The following is a 16,190-nucleotide window of genomic DNA, read 5'->3' on the forward strand; positions in this document are numbered from 1 at the left end:
CCCTTGCTGCTTTAGGTGGGATTGGACCCTTGCCTGGGTCTTCCCTGAAGGGCAGGAATCTCTTTTTTTTTTTTTTTTCTTTCTTATGTTCATTTATATCTGAGAGAGAGCACAAACCAGGGAGGGGCAGAGAGAGGGGGACAGCAGTGAGCCCAATGCAGGGCTTGAACCCACAAACTGTGAGATCACGACCTGAGCCAGAGTTGGACGTTTAATCGCCTGAGCCACTCAGGTGCCCCAGAAATCACATTTTCAATGACAGCCACAACGCAGACTGTGGTGCTTGTTAGGAACCTGTTTTCTCTGTAGCAGTAGGAAGTTAACCTTTGGTCAGGACAGGAGCGGGCTGGCATCTAGCCTCCATAACATCTGCCTGCAGCCCACCTTCTCCACTCGCGTGGACCCTTAGATGTCACCCCCCTCCTGCAGGTCCCTGGAGGAGTCTGTGGGAAAGCCTCTCTACCTAATATTTAGGTAAGGACCCAGCCGTCGGGGGCACTGCCGTGCTGCCATCCCTCTTCACCAGGCATATGCCTCTGTCCTGGGGTAATGGGTCTCCCTTTCCAGAAGGAAGGGGTTTGCAGGGGGCACAGACACGCCTCTCCAGAAGTTCCACAGGAGAGTCTGCCCACGTCAAGTTCTGTCCTTCCCTCCCGTCTGTCACATCCAGGAACCTGTGCCAGATGCAGGAGGACAACAGCAGCTTCTCTCTGCTTCTGGACCTCCTCTCCGAGCTGTATCAGAAACAGCCCAAGATTGGCTACCACCTGCTGTACTACCTGAGGGCCAGGTGGGTAGGGGCCTCCCCTGGGTGCGCTGACTCCCCCGCCGCAGCCGTCATCACCGGGGCCTTCTGTGTGTTTGGGTGTTCTCTGATAACAGCTTTAAAGTACATCATTCCGTGGGTTTAAGTATATTTGCAAAGTCCTACTATTGCTATTGGTTACTTTAGAACACTTTCGTCACCCCCAAGACAAATGTGTGTCCCACTTAGCAGTTACCTTTCCATTGTCCCTTTCGCCTCACCCCTGTTTATCACTGCTCTGCTTTTTGTCTTTATAGATTTACTTTTTCTGTGTATTTCTTATAAATGGAATCCTACAACGTGTGATTTTTCGTGACTGGCTTTTTTCACTTAGTGTAACGTTTTAGAGGGTTATCCCCTTCGTAGCACGGATCGGTACTTCATTTCTGTTTGTGACCAAATACTGTTCCTCTGCATAGACACACCACGGTCTATCCATTCACCTGTCAGCGGACGTTGGTTGGTTTCTGCCTTTTTGTCTGTTGTGAATAGAGACGCTCTGAGCATTCACGGACACGTTTTTACCTAGACATGTGTTTTCAGTTTCCCGGAGTGTAAGAGTGGAACTGTGGGTCAAACGCCACCCCTAATTTTAAATTTGTGAGGAATTGCCTGACAGCAACCGAGTTCCAGTGTTTCACGTGCACCCCAATACTTGTTGTTATCTGGCTTTTCGGTCACAGCCGTCCTGATGGGTGTGAAGTGATGTCTTGTTGTGGTTCTGATTTGCATTTTCCTGATGGTTGATGATGCTGAGCATCTTTTTGTGTGCTTGTTATTAGCCATTTGCATATTTTCTTCGGAGAAATGTCTCTTCAGATCCTCTCCCATTTTTTTTTAATGTTTATTTTTGAGAGAGAGAGAGAGAGAGAGAGAGAGCGAGCATGAGTGGGGGAGGGGCAGAGAGAGAGGAAGAGAGACAGGATCCTAAGCAGACTGTGTGTGGAGAGCAGAGAGCTCGATATGGGGCCTGAACTCACAAACTGTGAGCCTGAGCCAAGTAGGATGCTTAACTGAGTGAGCCACCCAGGTGTCGCTTCCTTTCCTATTTTTTTAATTGAGTTATTCATCTGTTTATTGTTGATTTTTTAAAGAGTTTTTGTTTTTTGGGGGGTTTTTTTGTTTTTGTTTTTTAATACTATGGATACGAGTCCCTCATGAAACATCTGGTTTGCAAATATGTTCTCATTCTGCAGGTTGTCTTTTTCACTCCCTTGATGGCACCCTTTGAGACACAGAAGTTTTACGTGTTGTTGAGTCATGTTTATTTTTTTTTCTGTCACTTGGGCTTGTGGTATCTTGCAGATTTACTCCTGTGTTTTCTTCCAAGACTGTGGTTTTCAGTTCTTATGTTCAGGCCTATAACCTCTTCTCAATTGCTCGTATGTGATGTGAGGTGGGGGCCTGCCTGTGTTCCTGCCTTCATTGCTCGGCTTTCTGGCCTCATCTGAGCCCTGTCCTGTGTTCGACGGTCACCAGTTGGCAGCTTCACTGTGTGTGGTCAGCGCCCTGTCGGGAGCACTGAGGAAGGCAGGAGAGGGCCACGAGACAGACTTGCCCAGAGCATCAGGGGCAGCAGAGGGGTTCCGGGGCGGGGTGGGGGGTGCGACTGAGGGGACGGGCTGCTGGCTCAGGCCCAACTGGTCTTGCAGCAAAGCCGCTGCTGGGAAGATGAACCTGTATGAGTCCTTTGCCCAGGCCACCCAGCTGGGCGACCTGCACACCTGCCTGATGATGGACATGAAGGCCTGTCAGGAGGACGACGTGCGGCTGCTGTGCCACCTCACACCCTCCATCTACACAGAGGTCAGTGTCTGCTGGGCTCTGGGCGCGGCTGCGCAGGGCAGGCTCACGACACCATGTGCCTCATTGCATACGACCCTGACCCTACTTCACCCACCCCTGCTGGCTCGATGGGCCTCCCGCTGTTAAAAGTTACAAAATGTCTCCTCTTCTGTGCCTTGTGGTGTGAGATGTGGTCTGGGCCTGTACACTTGGCTTCCCAGCTCCGGCCACACCCTCTGGACCCAGCACAGGTCCCCCAGCCGCAACCACACACACACACTACAGGCCCTCCTGCCATCTGATGGCTCACCCTCAGTTTCTCTCTAGTGGCTCCCAAGGACCACAGCCTTTGTGGTGGAGACTTGCGTTTCCTTGTTCACTCACTGTCTTCTCTAGGAACTGGGACATCGGAAGAGAGGGACACCCTCTCTTCCTCCTCTGGGTGAAGTTCCCAGGCGCAGGGACATCAGGAAACAGGGTGTGGGCGCAACAGGAGGAACTGTGATCTCCCCAGAAGTTGCAGGGGCGGAAGAAGGGGGCATGACCAGCACGTGGCAGTTTCCTCCTCTGCTCCCTCTCAAGAAGGGAAGCCTCTTGCCCCTCGTACACCCCAAACACACTCCGCACCTTCCCTTCTGTGCCTGAGGGCTAGCATAGAGCGGGTTTGTGTTTATTGCCAGACAGGAACGTTTATTTTGTCACCGCTGCAGCTTGGCACTCACCGTCACGTCCACTCCTTTCAGGTTCTGGTTTCATCTCTAGACGGTTCCCCATTCCTTTCCTGACACACACACAGACACAAAGAGAACAAATTTCAGTTCTTAAAGGGTTAGAGTCCTGGCTTCACAGCTGTTGGATCTTTGTTTAGGGACTCGTGTTAGGACCCCACCATCCTGCTTAACCCTGCCATCCCCTGAGCATGCGGGAAGAAAGGGGGTGGATTATGAGGTACAAGCCAACGGGGGCACCCTGGACTCCTGCCCCAGCTTCTGTCTTTTTCTGTCCAGTTTCCAGATGAGACCTTGCGGAGCGGCGAGCTGCTGAACATGATCGTGGCTGTTATTGACTCTGCGCAGGTGCACAAGAAGCTCTCATCGTGGGAAGCCAGCTGACGGGAGCCAAGGCCTTGGCTTGCACCTGTGTGCACTTCAGGCCGGGTGGGGGGGGGGGGGCGGCTAGCAGGGAAGGGGACCCCCCTGGGAGGCAGGCTGGGCTCATTCTCTGTATTATCTGGACACTCCAGTTCCACAAGGAAAGTGAGAAGGTGGTGTTTTTTGTTTGTTTGTTTGTTTGTTTGTTTCTTCCTTCGCTCTCAGCTGGCCTTCCCCTTGGCGCAGGGTGCAAATAATCAGGCCGTTGGCCTTCCACTGTGCACAGACCCCGGGAGATTGCAGCTTTGCTAATGCGTTCTCATACTGAGCTCGGGTCCATTTCTGCCCCTCGTCGCCACTCACTTGCCCCATTCAGGAGAGAAGAGCCCTTCTTTCTTTGCCTTTCTCCTAGCTACACTCTGTCCCACAGTTCTGCCTCCCAGCCCTTCCCTCCTCCCCAGGCACAGGCTGGGATGGGTCGGGGCCCAGGGGCCCAGGAGCCAGGGAGACAAGTTGCCCTTCTCCCTCTGTTATCTGGGCGTGGAAACCACTTTAATGGTTTGTTTGTTTGTGTGTTTGTTTGTTTGTTTTTTAATGTTTTGCCTCCAAACAGGCCTATTGCTCTTTACCAGCCCCTTTATCCTTCAGATACCCCAGCATCCATCATTCATCCCCAGCCCTTTAAACTAGGTTTTCATTTCCCCTGGTTTTTCCCTGTGTGAGGCCTCTTGCTTCTCCCTCCGTACTAGCTTCCTGGCCTCTTTTAGAACCAATGGGTTTTGCCTTCTTCCTCCCCGTCCTTAGCTCCAGGAGCTGGTCTGCCATGTGATGATGGGGAACCTGGTTATGTTTCGAAAGGACTCAGTCCTCAATATTCTCAGTAAGTGAGCAGACCCCTTCAGACACCTGGGGGAGAGAGGCGTGGCAGCCCTGGGTATTTCCTAGTAACAGCGGAGCTGACTCTGGGGCTGTGGATGGGGTGGACCATCACTGTGCCCTGCTGTGTGGTCTTGGGCAGTGTCTCTGGATCTGTTTCTTGCTTAGGCTGTGGGAATACAGAAGCGATATGAAGTCTTTGAAAATAACACTTTGTGTGGAAAGGGAGACTAACTGCAGCGTCAGGGTCACTGTCCTCACCTGCGTACCAGCCCTCCTTGGGATGCTGGTAGTCTGTGGATTAGCCCTGTGTGTGTGTGCTAATGAGAGAGAGAACGCACCCCTTTCTCTGTCCCCTGCAGTCCAGAGCCTGGACTGGGAGACCTTTGAGCAGTACTGTGCCTGGCAGCTCTTCCTGGCCCACAACATCCCCCTGGAGACCATAATCCCCATCCTGCAGCACCTCAAATACAAAGGTGAGTAGGGTCGCGGGCAGGGAGAACTGGGGGAGGGACGGGGCAAGGCTGGGGCCCCACCGCTGCCCCTCCAGAAGGCGAAGTGCTGAAGGCCAGGCTCCCTGTCGGTCACCTCCGCTCTTCAGGGGTGTCCTGCAAGCCGGCCCACGCCGTGCCAGGCAGGAGCCAGGGGCTCGGGAGCAGGGACGGGTTGTTCTACCCTGGAAGACCATCCTTGCTTCTTTGAGTGGCTGTGGATTGGGGGATGGGAGACGTGCTAGGACTCTCCCTGGAATTCTGCCGCCCTCTCAACAGCCTCTGCCCCCCACCCCACCCCACAGAGCACCCAGAGGCCCTGTCTTGCCTGTTGCTTCAGCTCCGAAGAGAGAAGTGAGTTCTACTCGCGGGGACTCTAGCTCCCAGTCACAGTGTCCCAAAAGATAGCCCCCCTGCAACGGGCTCCTGTCCTGCTCCTTCAGGAAGCCGGCCACACTTCTTCCTGTTGTGGACATCTGCTGTTCTGCCCTTCCCCCACAATGATTTACAACCAAGCAGCTCCCCTGGGATCCGGGCTTCCTCTCGACTTTGCACCCCTGCCCACCAGGAGCTGCCCTGGGAGGAGGGGGTGGGGTGGGGACCGGACATCCCTGTTTCCTGCTCCCCATCCCCCCCTCTCCTGAGGCCCCGTGGAGGAGGCCCCTCCACCCTCCAGTGCTGGCGCTTTCCCAGCAGCTGTGGGTCCGTTCCCTCCTATCTCTTGCCCACCTTCCACCTTCTCTGCTCTGTCCTGAGAGATTAGAGGTGGTACGGAATGTCCTTCGGGAAGTGGGCAGGTTGGGGGCTGTGGCTCGCCAGCCTCTCCCCAGCGCCTTGTCGGGCTGAATACCGTTCTGTCCTTTGGCTTCCCTGGCCCGTTTCCCGACTGTTCTGGGCAAGGTGGGGGGGACTCGGTGAGCCGCTTCCCCAGCACGTGCCAGCTACCACCACAGAAACCGCAGAATCACGTCTGTGTCCTGGCTCGGCAAAGCACGGAACCAGCATTCCTGGGCCCAGAGAGAAGAGGGAGAGGGCGTGGGAGCAGGAAGCTGCAGACTCGGGTGGGGTTTGAGGGCTGAGGCTTGGGGAATAAGTAGGCAGGAGAGAGCAGGGGTTCCTGAGCACCCCCCACCCACCCCTCTTGCGCACCCAGGCCCAGCGAGGAGATGGTGAAGATGGTGCTGAGTAGGCCGTGCCACCCGGACGACCAGTTCACCACCAGCATCCTGCGGCACTGGTGCATGAAGCATGATGAGCTGCTGGCTGAGCACATCAAGTCCCTGCTCATCAAGAACAACAGCCTCCCACGCAAGAGGCAGAGGTAGGGCCCGGGCCTGCCGTCCGCCTGGCTAGGGGTGACACCTGGCGGCCTGGAGCTGCATGGTCCAGGACGGCCCCTTCCCCGCTTGGCCCCTGTTCTGCTCCGGCCTGCCCCTTAGGGGCTGCCTCGGGGTGGCGGGGTGGAGAGGGTGTCCCACTCCCCTCGAGCTCAGACTCTGGCCGCGCCACTTCCTGCAGCCTGAGGAGCTCCAGCAGCAAGCTGGCCCAGCTGACCCTGGAGCAGATCCTGGAGCACTTAGACAACCTTCGTCTCAACCTGACCAACACCAAGCAGAACTGTATGCACCACAGACCCCCGAGCCTATCGTGCATGGCACTGCCCTGGCTCGGGCCGGCCCTCGAAGGCCCTCGAACGGGTGGGGGTGGGGGCCGGAGAGCCGAATGAGCTCCGGCCCTCTCACTGCCCCTCCGTCCCTGCTCTCCCTCTTCCCTCCAGTTTTTAGCCAGACCCCGATTCTGCAGGCCCTGCAGCACGTGCAGGCAAGCTGTGATGAGGCCCACAAGATGAAGTAAGGCTCCTGGCACTTCTGGCCTCGGGAGGCGGTGGGAGGCCCAGGGGAGGAAGCCTGCTGGGGATGAAGATTCAGTGACCAGCGAGGGCAACAGGCCCGGGCAGGGGGCAGGAAAAGAGGCTGGGAGGAGTGTGCTTGAGGGCGCCTTCTTCTTTCCCTCAGGTTCAGCGATCTCTTCTCCCTGGCTGAGGAATACGAGGACTCGTCCACCAAGCCACCCAAGAGCCGGAGGAAAGCAGCTCTGTCCAGCCCCCGCAGCCGCAAGAACGCCACCCAGCCGCCCAACGCCGAGGAAGAGTCCGGCTCCAGCAGTGCCTCCGTGAGCACCCCCGCCACCGTGCACAGCAGCCACAGTGGGAGCAGGTGCGGTTGGGGCCAGCAGCTGCCCAGGCTAACGACACCCCCCACCCCTGAAATCTCTTTCAGGAGGAAGAAGACGCAAAACCGAAGCCCACCAAGCGGAAACGGAAAGGGTCCTCTGCAGTGGGGTCTGACAGTGACTGAGGCCCTGTGTCCCCCATCCCACCCCTGGTCAGACTGCCCTCCTCCCCTTGGTGATTCAGAGGTTAATAAGGGCTGGGGAGATGGTGGGGAGACGCTCTGTCCCCCAGCCCAAAGTTCACCTGGTGGGAAGGACGCGCTGCCTCCTCTGGCTCAGCCTTGAGAAGCCGCCGTGCAGCCCCAGCCCCTGCCCCCTTCCTCTCCAGGGGCCTCCGGTCCCATCACACTGCTGCTCCTATCCACTCACATCCCGCTGAAGCCAGAGGCTGCGGGAAACCTGGCCCGTGCGGGTCTTCCACCCCTGCCCCTCCCCAGCCTCCCAAAGAGAAGAGAAATGGCAGATGGGGCTGCTGGCCAGAGAGGCCAGGTATGGGAATGAAGAAAGGTGTGTGGGTGCCCCTTCCCACGCTACCCATCAGGCCCTGGTTTGCCCTGAACACGCATTTCATAGTTGCCCTCTGTCCTCCTGTGTGCAGTGGGCATTTCGTCAGTGACATGGTCCACCTGCCTGTTCTTAACATGGGGCAGGTGCCGCAAGAGTTCAGGCGGGGACCAGAGAGGGAGGCCGCGGCCCTACCGGCCTAGAAGCTTGTGTTGACCTGATGTTGGCACCCCAGGCGGGGCCAGAGCCCTGGGACTCCCTAGAGGGAGCCATGTCCACAGAACTGTCAAATGGTCCTATTTCCTTGGCTCTGTCTGTTTTGTTTTGTTTTGTTGGCAGAGATAATCGCGTTTTAAAAGTTTTTAAATGACAATAAAACAAGCCAGAACCTCATTTGTGCTGGAGTAGCTGCCCCCACTTACCCTGCGCACCTACAGGGCGTCCCTCTCCTTTGTGGCCCCGCAAGGTCCCCTCTTGCCTTCCTGCCCACCCCTTTGTCTGGAGCAAGAGGAGTTCTGGCTTCTACACTGCCCACCTGCCCATTCTCCCTGCTGACGTGGGCTGTGAGCCGGGCCCTGACCTGTCGGGGTACCATCTCCCTACCTGCTGAACTCCGCCCCTCCCTGCGCCTCTCTCCTCGGCACAAGTATTTGTCCGGTTGAGTAGGTCTATGTGGTCACCAAGTACCGGAGGACGGCTGGGGGGTGAGGGGTGCCCCAACTCGGATAATGAAGGACCGAAGTGTGCCTAGTGACAGCACTCACATCCCAGAGAGAAAGGACCCTCTTTGTTCCACGGTCTGGCCACTTGCCCATCCGTGTGTCCCCGCAGAAGAGAGCCCCTTGGCTGGCCGGGAGGCAGACTGAGGAGGGAGGAGTGACGTCTGGGTGGAGGACAGATCCCGCCTTCAAACTGGTCTGTTACCAATCCAGTCTCCCCTCCCTCAAAGCTAACTACTCCGGCCTCTCCACCCCCGCCCCCCATCCTTCCCGTTTCCTCCTCCCCAATTAAAACCTGGATGGAAAGCATTCACTGGCCCCAGTTACTGGCGCCCTTGCCCGAAGGGAGGGGCCTCCGCCGTCGCCCCTCCAGAGCGCGGGCCGTCCGGGCCCCCAGCCATCCCCTGACGCCGCTGCAGGCGCCGGGGGAGGGCTCGGGTCAGGCCCGGAGGCCCGAGTTCCTCGGTGTGTCTGGGGAGACGCTGGGGCGGCCTCGGGCCGGGACGCTCTGTGGGAGAAAACCCGGCCCCGGGAGGGTGTGGGTTCCCGGCCGTCGGGGAGCGAGCGCGGGGCCGCCCCCCACGCACCTCCCGGCCTCGGCTCCGCGCCCGTGGTGGGGGTGGGGGGGCGGGAGCGGGTGGGAAAGGGGCGTGTGCCTGCGCACGCGCGCTCCCGGGAAGGCGAGGTCTCCGCGCAAAAGCGAGCGGCCCCAGTTTTCGGGAGGGAGCGGCGGCGCCGAGCGGAGGACGAGGGCGTCATGGCCGGGCTCCTGCTGCTGCCGCCGCTGCTGCTGCTGCCGCCGCTGCTGCTGCTGCTGCTGCGGACGCTGCACATCTGGCCGCGGCTGCGCTGGCTAGCGGCGGACTTGGCCTTCGCGGTGCGCGTCCTGCGCTGCAATCGGGCTCTCCGGGCGCGCGCCCTGGCCGCGGCCGCCGCCGACCCGAGGGGCCCCGAGGGGGGCTGCAGCCTGGCCTGGCGCCTCGCGCAGCTGGCCCGGCAGCGCCCCGCGCACGTCTTCCTCATTCACGGCGCGCGACGCTTTAGCTACGCGGAGGCCGAGCGTCAGAGCAACCGGGCTGCGCGCGCTTTCTTGCGCGCGCGGGGCTGGGACGCGGGGCCGGGCGGCGGCGCGGGGAACGAGCGGGCCGGCGCCGCGGCCCCTCTGGCCCCCGGGGCCACCGTGGCGCTGCTGCTCCCCGCCTGCCCGGAGTTCCTGTGGCTCTGGTTCGGGCTGGCCAAGGCCGGCCTGCGCGCGGCCTTTGTGCCCGCCGCCCTGCGCCGGGGTCCCCTCCTGCACTGCCTCCGCAGCTGCGGCGCGCGCGCGCTGGTGCTGGCGCCAGGTGAGGCCGGGACTGCAGAAGGGGCCCAGCTGGCTCGCAGGGGCTTGGAAAGGGTGCTTGGGGATATGAGGCTTCGGCTTTGCGAAGCGACGGGGCTGCGTCTTCGGTTCCCAGAACGGTGACGGAGGATGCGCACCCTTCGCCCGGAGGAGTGAGGTGGTGGGGAGGGGCGAGGGCGGCGCAAGTGGGCTGTGGGGTGGGGAGGCATTCTGGGCCGCCGAGCTTTGCCTTCCCACCCCATCCAGAGCTCCTGGAGTCCCTGGAGCCTGACCTGCCGGCCCTGAGAGCCATGGGGCTCCATCTTTGGGCTGCAGGCCCCGAAACCCGTCTGGCCGGAATCAGCGATGTGCTGGCGGAGGCCTCAGCCGAAGCGGATGAGCCGGTGCCCGGGTACCTATCTGCCCCCCAGAGCGTAATGGACACGTGCCTGTACATCTTCACCTCCGGCACCACGGGTGAGCACGGGACACCAGACTCCCCTGCCAGAAACTAAGGCAGAGAAAGGCAAGACACTGGGAACAGGAACCGTGGCCTCAACTCCCAGGCCACTCCTCCACCCCCCTCCCCGGGCCCATCCCAAGATCCCAACCACGACTGCGTTCGCTTCTGCCGCGCTTCCTCATTTCTCCACCTCCCTGAACTTCCCGCCATTTCCAGGACAGCTTGGCATCAGCTTCAGCCTTGCCTCTTTACCCAGCAGGGGCTGAGGGAGGCGGGGCCTGGAGCTCAGACCGTTCCACCCACCTCCCCCATCACCCACAGGCCTCCCCAAGGCTGCACGGATCAGCCACCTGAAGATCTTGCAGTGCCAGGGTTTCTACCAGCTGTGCGGTGCCCACCAGGAGGATGTGATCTACCTTGCCCTCCCGCTCTACCACATGTCTGGCTCCCTGTTGGGCATCGTGGGCTGCCTGGGCATTGGTCAGTCTCTCCCACTCCCACCTCGACCCTCCCCAAACTTCAGTCGTCCAGCAAACTTTTTTTTTTCCTAGCAAACGTTTATTTAAGTACCTGTTGTGGTACGCTCACCTGGGGACACTTCCAGACGAGGGAGGAGGCAGAGGTCTCCTCTCCAAGAGCTCCTGCTACAATGGAGAAGCATCACCCGCACAACCTAGACACTGAGGAACTAGGGAGGCCTCCAGACTCCACGTGGGGGAAGGGGGGTTAAGGGCCGAGCATGTCAGCCCAGGGAGAAGCAAATGGAGAAGAAGGTTGGGACTTGGGGACCTAGGCATACAGGATGCACTGTTTGGGGACAGGAAGCAGGGAAAGGGCATTAACCTCTCTGGGGCACCGGAGGGAAAGCAGGAGGGCCACCTTGGGCTGCTGTTGACCGTCCCAGCAGGGCCTTCCCGGAAGGACACTGCAGTGAAGGCTGGTGTCCCCCCACAGCCCTCAGTCTCACCTTCCTTCCTCCCTTCTCTCCCCACCTCTGGCAGGGGCCACAGTGGTGCTCAAGTCCAAGTTCTCAGCTGGCCAGTTCTGGGACGACTGCCAGCAGCACGGGGTGACGGTGTTCCAGTACATCGGGGAGCTGTGCCGATACCTTGTCAACCAGCCCCCGGTGCGTGGGCACATCCTGGGCAGAGCTGCCGCCACCGGGCAGGGAGATGGGCAGCTGGCAGGAGACATTGGGACGCCTGCCTGGGGGCTGGACGAGAACGGCAGGCAGGGTGGGGTGAGGGGCCTGGGATGCCGGGGCTTCCCTTTTGGGAGCTGGCATCTTGCTGTTGAACCTTCTGCCCATCTCCCCTCATCTCAGAGCCAGGCGGAACGGGGGCATAAGGTCCGACTGGTGGTGGGCAGCGGGCTGCGCCCGGACACCTGGGAGCGTTTTGTGCGGCGCTTCGGGCCGCTGCAGGTGCTGGAGACGTATGGCCTAACGGAGGGCAATGTTGCCACTTTCAACTACACGGGCCAGCCAGGTGCTGTGGGGCGTGCTTCCTGGCTTTACAAGGTAAGGGGTGGGGGAGGAGCTGGAGACCCCGTGGAAGGTGGGGCTGGCAGGGAGGGGCTCGTGCAACTGAAATGACCCAGTGCCGGGGTCTCCCTTCCCCCAGCATGTCTTCCCCTTCTCTTTGATTCGCTATGATGTCACCACAGGGGAGCCGGTTCGGGACACCCAGGGGCACTGTGTGGCCACATCTCCAGGTTGGTGCTCAGGTTGGTGGGGGGGGGGGGTGCAGCCGGCAGAGGGTTGGGAGGAGAGTGGGGTGAGGGGCCAGGAAGCTCTGGGCGAGGTGGACAGCTCCCCCTGACCCCAGCGGCTCTGCAGGTGAGCCTGGGCTGCTGGTGGCCCCGGTGAGCCAACAGTCCCCCTTCCTCGGCTATGCTGGGGGACCAGAGCTGGACCGCGGGAAGCTGCTGAAGGACGTCTTCCGGCCTGGAGATGTTTTCTTCAACACTGGGGACCTGCTGGTCTGCGATGACCAAGGCTTTCTTCGCTTCCATGATCGTACTGGAGACACCTTCAGGTATCTGTCCAGGACACCCTGATTCCTATCCTGGACATTTGACCTCTGTGACCCAAACCCCCTAAACCTAACTCCCTAACTCCCACCCAAACCCAGCCACTCACCCGAGCTCTCCTCTCAGACCTTGTTCCCTGTGACCGTCTGGCGCCCCGACTGCGTCCTCCCCACACCCCCATAAGGCCCCGACTCTCTGCCCTCTTGCAGGTGGAAAGGGGAGAACGTGGCCACGACCGAAGTGGCGGAGGCCTTGGAGTCCCTGGATTTTGTTCAGGAGGTGAACGTCTACGGAGTTACCGTGCCAGGTGCCAAGACACGGGAGGTGGAGGGCAGCCGGCCTGCCACCCTGGACTGGTGGCACAGGGCACAGGGAACACGAGGCCTCAGAGCGGCTCACCACAACAGCTGCCCTTTCCCCCGACACCACCAGGGCACGAAGGTAGGGCTGGCATGGCGGCCCTGGTTCTGCGTCCCCCCCACTCCCTGGACCTTGAGCAGCTCTACAGCCACGTTTCTGAGAACCTGCCGCCTTACGCCTGGCCTCGATTCCTAAGGCTCCAGGTAATCGAGTCCCCCTGCTCCCACCTCTCAGCTCCTGCACCCGCGGCGGCCAACGGCTTCCAAACCCCACGCGGGGGTCCTTGTGCAGCTCCGTCCCTGGCGGGAAAGAACAGCTCCTTCCTGGATGTGCACTCTGTCCGTCATTCACGCCCCCCCCCCCGGGCTTGGCTCCTTCTCTGTGACCCCCTATCCCAAACCCTGACCTCGTGCCTCCTTTCCCGGGACCTGCCCCTTGACAGAATTCAGGCAAAGTACCCCTTCCTTCCTTCCTTCAACCCCTTTTGACACCCCTTCCAGGAGTCTCTGGCCACCACAGAAACCTTCAAGCAGCAGAAGGTTCGGATGACAAAGGAGGGTTTTAACCCGAGCGCACTGTCTGACCCCCTCTACGTTCTGGACCGGGCTGGGGGTGCCTACCTGCCCCTCACACCTGCCCGGTACAGTGCCCTCCTGGCTGGGGACCTTCGCATCTGAGAGCCCTCCCCGCCAAGGTGTCAGGGAGCGGCTTTGTGGGGTGGGGGTGTGGCAGGTGCGCCAGGGTTCCCCCGGGGTCTTTTTTATACCAGATTTGTAATCATTATTTTGTAATAAATGGGGCCAGGGCCAATCTCTGATCTGTGGCGTCCGTCTTCCCTGTCGGTGGAACCGCTTTTCGCTCCACGTTTTCCCCTGGCACAGAGCCACGTACGTCTCTGCCCTGACTTCACACAGGCCCGAGCTCCATGTCTGGACCTGGGCCTTTTCCTCTCAGGTGACCCCATGTGATCCTTGTCCTCGGGGAGTCCCTGGCAGATGATGTCTCCCTGTGCTGTGTGTCCCCTCCCAGCTTCACTCCCTGGGGGCTGTGGCGCAGCAGGGGTGGGCAGAGATAGAAACGCTGCCCCCCCCCCCCCCCCCGCGTCTCCACAGGCACGGGTGTGGCTGGGCTGAACAGAGCCAACCAGGGAAAACAGGTTTGATTTTGCGGACAAGGATGCCCTAGACACTTCTCTTAGTGAGGGGAAAGGGTGGGGCCACTCGGCCCCCTAGTTCGGACGATTCTAACTTTATTAAATCCTAATCGAACGCTCCCAGAAGAAGCAGCCCAGGGTTGGGGCCCCCTGGGTTCTGAGGAGCCTTGGAAGCCTTTCCTTGGAGCAGGGCTCAGAGCGCTCGTGCGCCTGTGGCAGCAAGAGCAATTGGGGAAACGAAAGGAGAGAGGCCCCCAAATGAAGCATCAGAAAAGCTCATCATCTAAAAGCTTGCAATGATGGAACTCACGCTTCTCCTAGAACTAAAGTCCCACCCGTCAGGGCCCCGGCTGGCTCACTCAGTCGGTAGAGCGTACAACTCTTGATCTTGGGGCTGTGAGTTCAAGCCCCACACTGTGTGTAGAGTTTACTTTAAAAAAAAAAATAGAAAATAAATAAGGCCCCCTGTTTTGAGCTGTGGTCCTCGAGGTTTCTGCTACTTTCCCTTGGATTATCTTTCCTGTTCCCACTCCTCTCCCCAACATGAGAGTTCAGGGGATGGGCCTCACCAATAACCTCAGCTAATTCCTGTTCCAAAGTATACACCTGGCCCCCACCCTCCACCAGCAAACCCAGTTCAGCATCACTAACAGACTTGAGGTGCACACTCAGGTGTAGGTGACTTCTCAAACTGACCAATAAGTGAGGGATTTAGCTCATTCAGCTCACCTGTAATTCAACCCAGAAAGAGTGCAAGTTGGGGCGGGGGCGGGGGGGAGTCGGCAGGTGTCTCTTGGCTGACAGGGGCCATGTCCTGCAGCTGCTCCCTTTAAGATCCTTAACCCAGGGGCGCCTGGGTGGCGCAGTCGGCTAAGCGTCTGACTTCAGCTCAGGTCACGATCTCACGGCCCGTGAGTTCGAGCCCCGAGTCAGGCTCTGGGCTGATGGCTCGGAGCCTGGAGCCTGTTTCCGATTCTGTGTCTCCCTCTCTCTCTGCCCCTCCCCCGTTCATGCTCTGTCTCTCTCTGTGCCAAAAATAAATTAAAAAAAAAAAAAAAAAAAAAAAAAAAAGATCCTTAACCCAGCCCGCTTCCAGGACGATGAGCTGAGCAGCTGTCTCCTCCACCACGAACCCCACACATTTCCCGCCCCCCACGATCCGTTTCATTTGGCCTAAATCTGCATTGTCCAATATGGTGGCCACTAGCCACAGGTGTCTACTGAGTGCTTGAATGCCCCGAGTCTGAGATGTGCCGTAGGTGTAAAATACACACCAGGTTTCAAAGACTTAGCACTAAAAAAACCGCATTTTTATTATATTTTATATTACTTATACGTTGAAATAGTATTTTTTTGATGTATTGGGTTAAAGGAACTATATAAAAATCCACTTGTTTTACTTTTGTAAATGTGGCTACTAGCAAATTTTAAATTACGTATGAGCCACGCGTTGCCAACGAACAGTAGCTGCCTGGCCTAAGTCCTGTCCCCACGCCTCATTCTGCAATCCCACAAATACCAAGTGTAACATGTCAGTGGGATCTGGGAGGTGCATGCCCTTGAGCCAAGGCACTTTGGCAAAGACAGCAAGAGGAGGGAGTTCTGTTCCCAGGCTCAGAGCAGGTGAACGGGGCTGGTCTTCGTCTTCAAGCCGCAGCCTCAGTACAAAGGTGATCACTGACAGCAGAAATTGACAGCTGCAAAAAGCCACGCTTTAGATCCAAAAGAGTTGTTTCCCACTTAGCACAATTAAAAATAAATCTTAAAAGAATTTGGTTTTCCTTTAAAAAAAAAAAAAAATTAAAGTAAATGGTTTTTACTTGCGCTGTGCGCCCAGGCGCTCGGGGTTCCGGCCGCGCGGCCCCACGAAGGCAGGCCCAGCACTGGCCAGGCGGCCGCAAACCGTGGTCCCTGGGGTTGTACAACCAGCGGGCTCAGCGTGGATTTTGCATTTATGTGATTGAAGAGATTAAATATTTCATGACGTGTGAAGACTACGTGGGATCCCGGGGTCCACGGAGGCGAGGCGAGCCGTCGTGACAGACCGCGAGGCCCGCACGGCCTAAGGTACCTACTCCTTGGGCCCCGGCACCAGCGTCCGCCGCCGGGCCCACCTGGCAGGAGGCCCACCAAGCGGCGCTGGCTTCGGGGCGCCGCTCCCGCGAAGGTCGGCGCCGAGCTCCCCGCCCGCGGACGCCTCCCACCACCCCGTGGCCGGAAGCTCCGCCGACGCGACCATTTCCGGGCGCCGGCCCGCAGGTTCCCCGGGAGCCTCCGGCCTCGCGGCGCATGCGCGAACGGAGCTTGCCCGGCACGTGGGAGGAAGCTTCTGAGTGGGCGGGGCGAGTCGCTCGGCGCCTTT

General features: G+C 59.1%; 2 protein-coding genes across 3 annotated transcripts in view; both read left to right on the forward strand.

Moving 5' to 3' along the window:
* The window catches only part of INTS3 (integrator complex subunit 3), a 37,584-nt gene extending 29,407 nt beyond the window's left edge, over window positions 1-8,177 (forward strand). Inside the window, exons 19-30 of the mRNA XM_019431480.2 lie at window positions 430-474; window positions 671-790; window positions 2,458-2,611; window positions 3,598-3,666; window positions 4,486-4,561; window positions 4,920-5,033; window positions 5,354-5,402; window positions 6,202-6,369; window positions 6,567-6,667; window positions 6,826-6,898; window positions 7,064-7,220; window positions 7,328-8,177. Of these exons, the coding sequence (XP_019287025.2) occupies window positions 430-474; window positions 671-790; window positions 2,458-2,611; window positions 3,598-3,666; window positions 4,486-4,561; window positions 4,920-5,033; window positions 5,354-5,402; window positions 6,202-6,369; window positions 6,567-6,667; window positions 6,826-6,898; window positions 7,064-7,220; window positions 7,328-7,405 (1,204 nt within the window). The 3' untranslated portion in view covers window positions 7,406-8,177. The remainder of the gene's footprint in view (window positions 1-429; window positions 475-670; window positions 791-2,457; window positions 2,612-3,597; window positions 3,667-4,485; window positions 4,562-4,919; window positions 5,034-5,353; window positions 5,403-6,201; window positions 6,370-6,566; window positions 6,668-6,825; window positions 6,899-7,063; window positions 7,221-7,327) is intronic.
* A 980-nt stretch (window positions 8,178-9,157) lies between these two features.
* Window positions 9,158-13,492, forward strand: SLC27A3 (solute carrier family 27 member 3). 2 transcript variants are annotated; one of them, XM_019431481.2, is made up of 10 exons: window positions 9,158-9,843; window positions 10,089-10,298; window positions 10,606-10,764; window positions 11,286-11,410; window positions 11,609-11,803; window positions 11,907-11,997; window positions 12,122-12,320; window positions 12,525-12,622; window positions 12,748-12,878; window positions 13,176-13,492. In XM_019431481.2, exons 1-10 carry the CDS (start codon window positions 9,261-9,263, stop codon window positions 13,350-13,352), a joined length of 1,968 nt encoding a protein of 655 aa, XP_019287026.2. In that variant the 5' UTR covers window positions 9,158-9,260; the 3' UTR covers window positions 13,353-13,492. The 2 variants fall into 2 exon arrangements, with proteins under 2 accessions (XP_019287026.2, XP_053764643.1); XM_053908668.1 differs by having other exon boundaries at window positions 9,160-9,843; window positions 12,525-12,594; window positions 13,176-13,287.
* The last annotated feature ends 2,698 nt before the right edge of the window (window positions 13,493-16,190 follow it).

The sequence above is a fragment of the Panthera pardus genome, unplaced genomic scaffold (assembly GCF_024362965.1).
Source record: "Panthera pardus isolate Hobbes unplaced genomic scaffold, ASM2436296v1 HiC_scaffold_21, whole genome shotgun sequence".
Taxonomy (NCBI): domain Eukaryota; kingdom Metazoa; phylum Chordata; class Mammalia; order Carnivora; family Felidae; genus Panthera; species Panthera pardus.

What these genes read in the sequence shown, in the direction of transcription:
- SLC27A3 (XM_019431481.2), top strand. Translation starts at nt 9,261, where the DNA reads ATGGCCGGGCTCCTGCTGCTGCCGCCGCTGCTGCTGCTGCCGCCGCTG. An exon ending in CGTGGGCTGCCTGGGCATTG is followed by an intron (nt 10,765 to 11,285) that starts GTCAGTCTCTCC and finishes CACCTCTGGCAG; the next exon opens with GGGCCACAGTGGTGCTCAAG. An exon ending in CTACGGAGTTACCGTGCCAG is followed by an intron (nt 12,623 to 12,747) that starts GTGCCAAGACAC and finishes CGACACCACCAG; the next exon opens with GGCACGAAGGTAGGGCTGGC.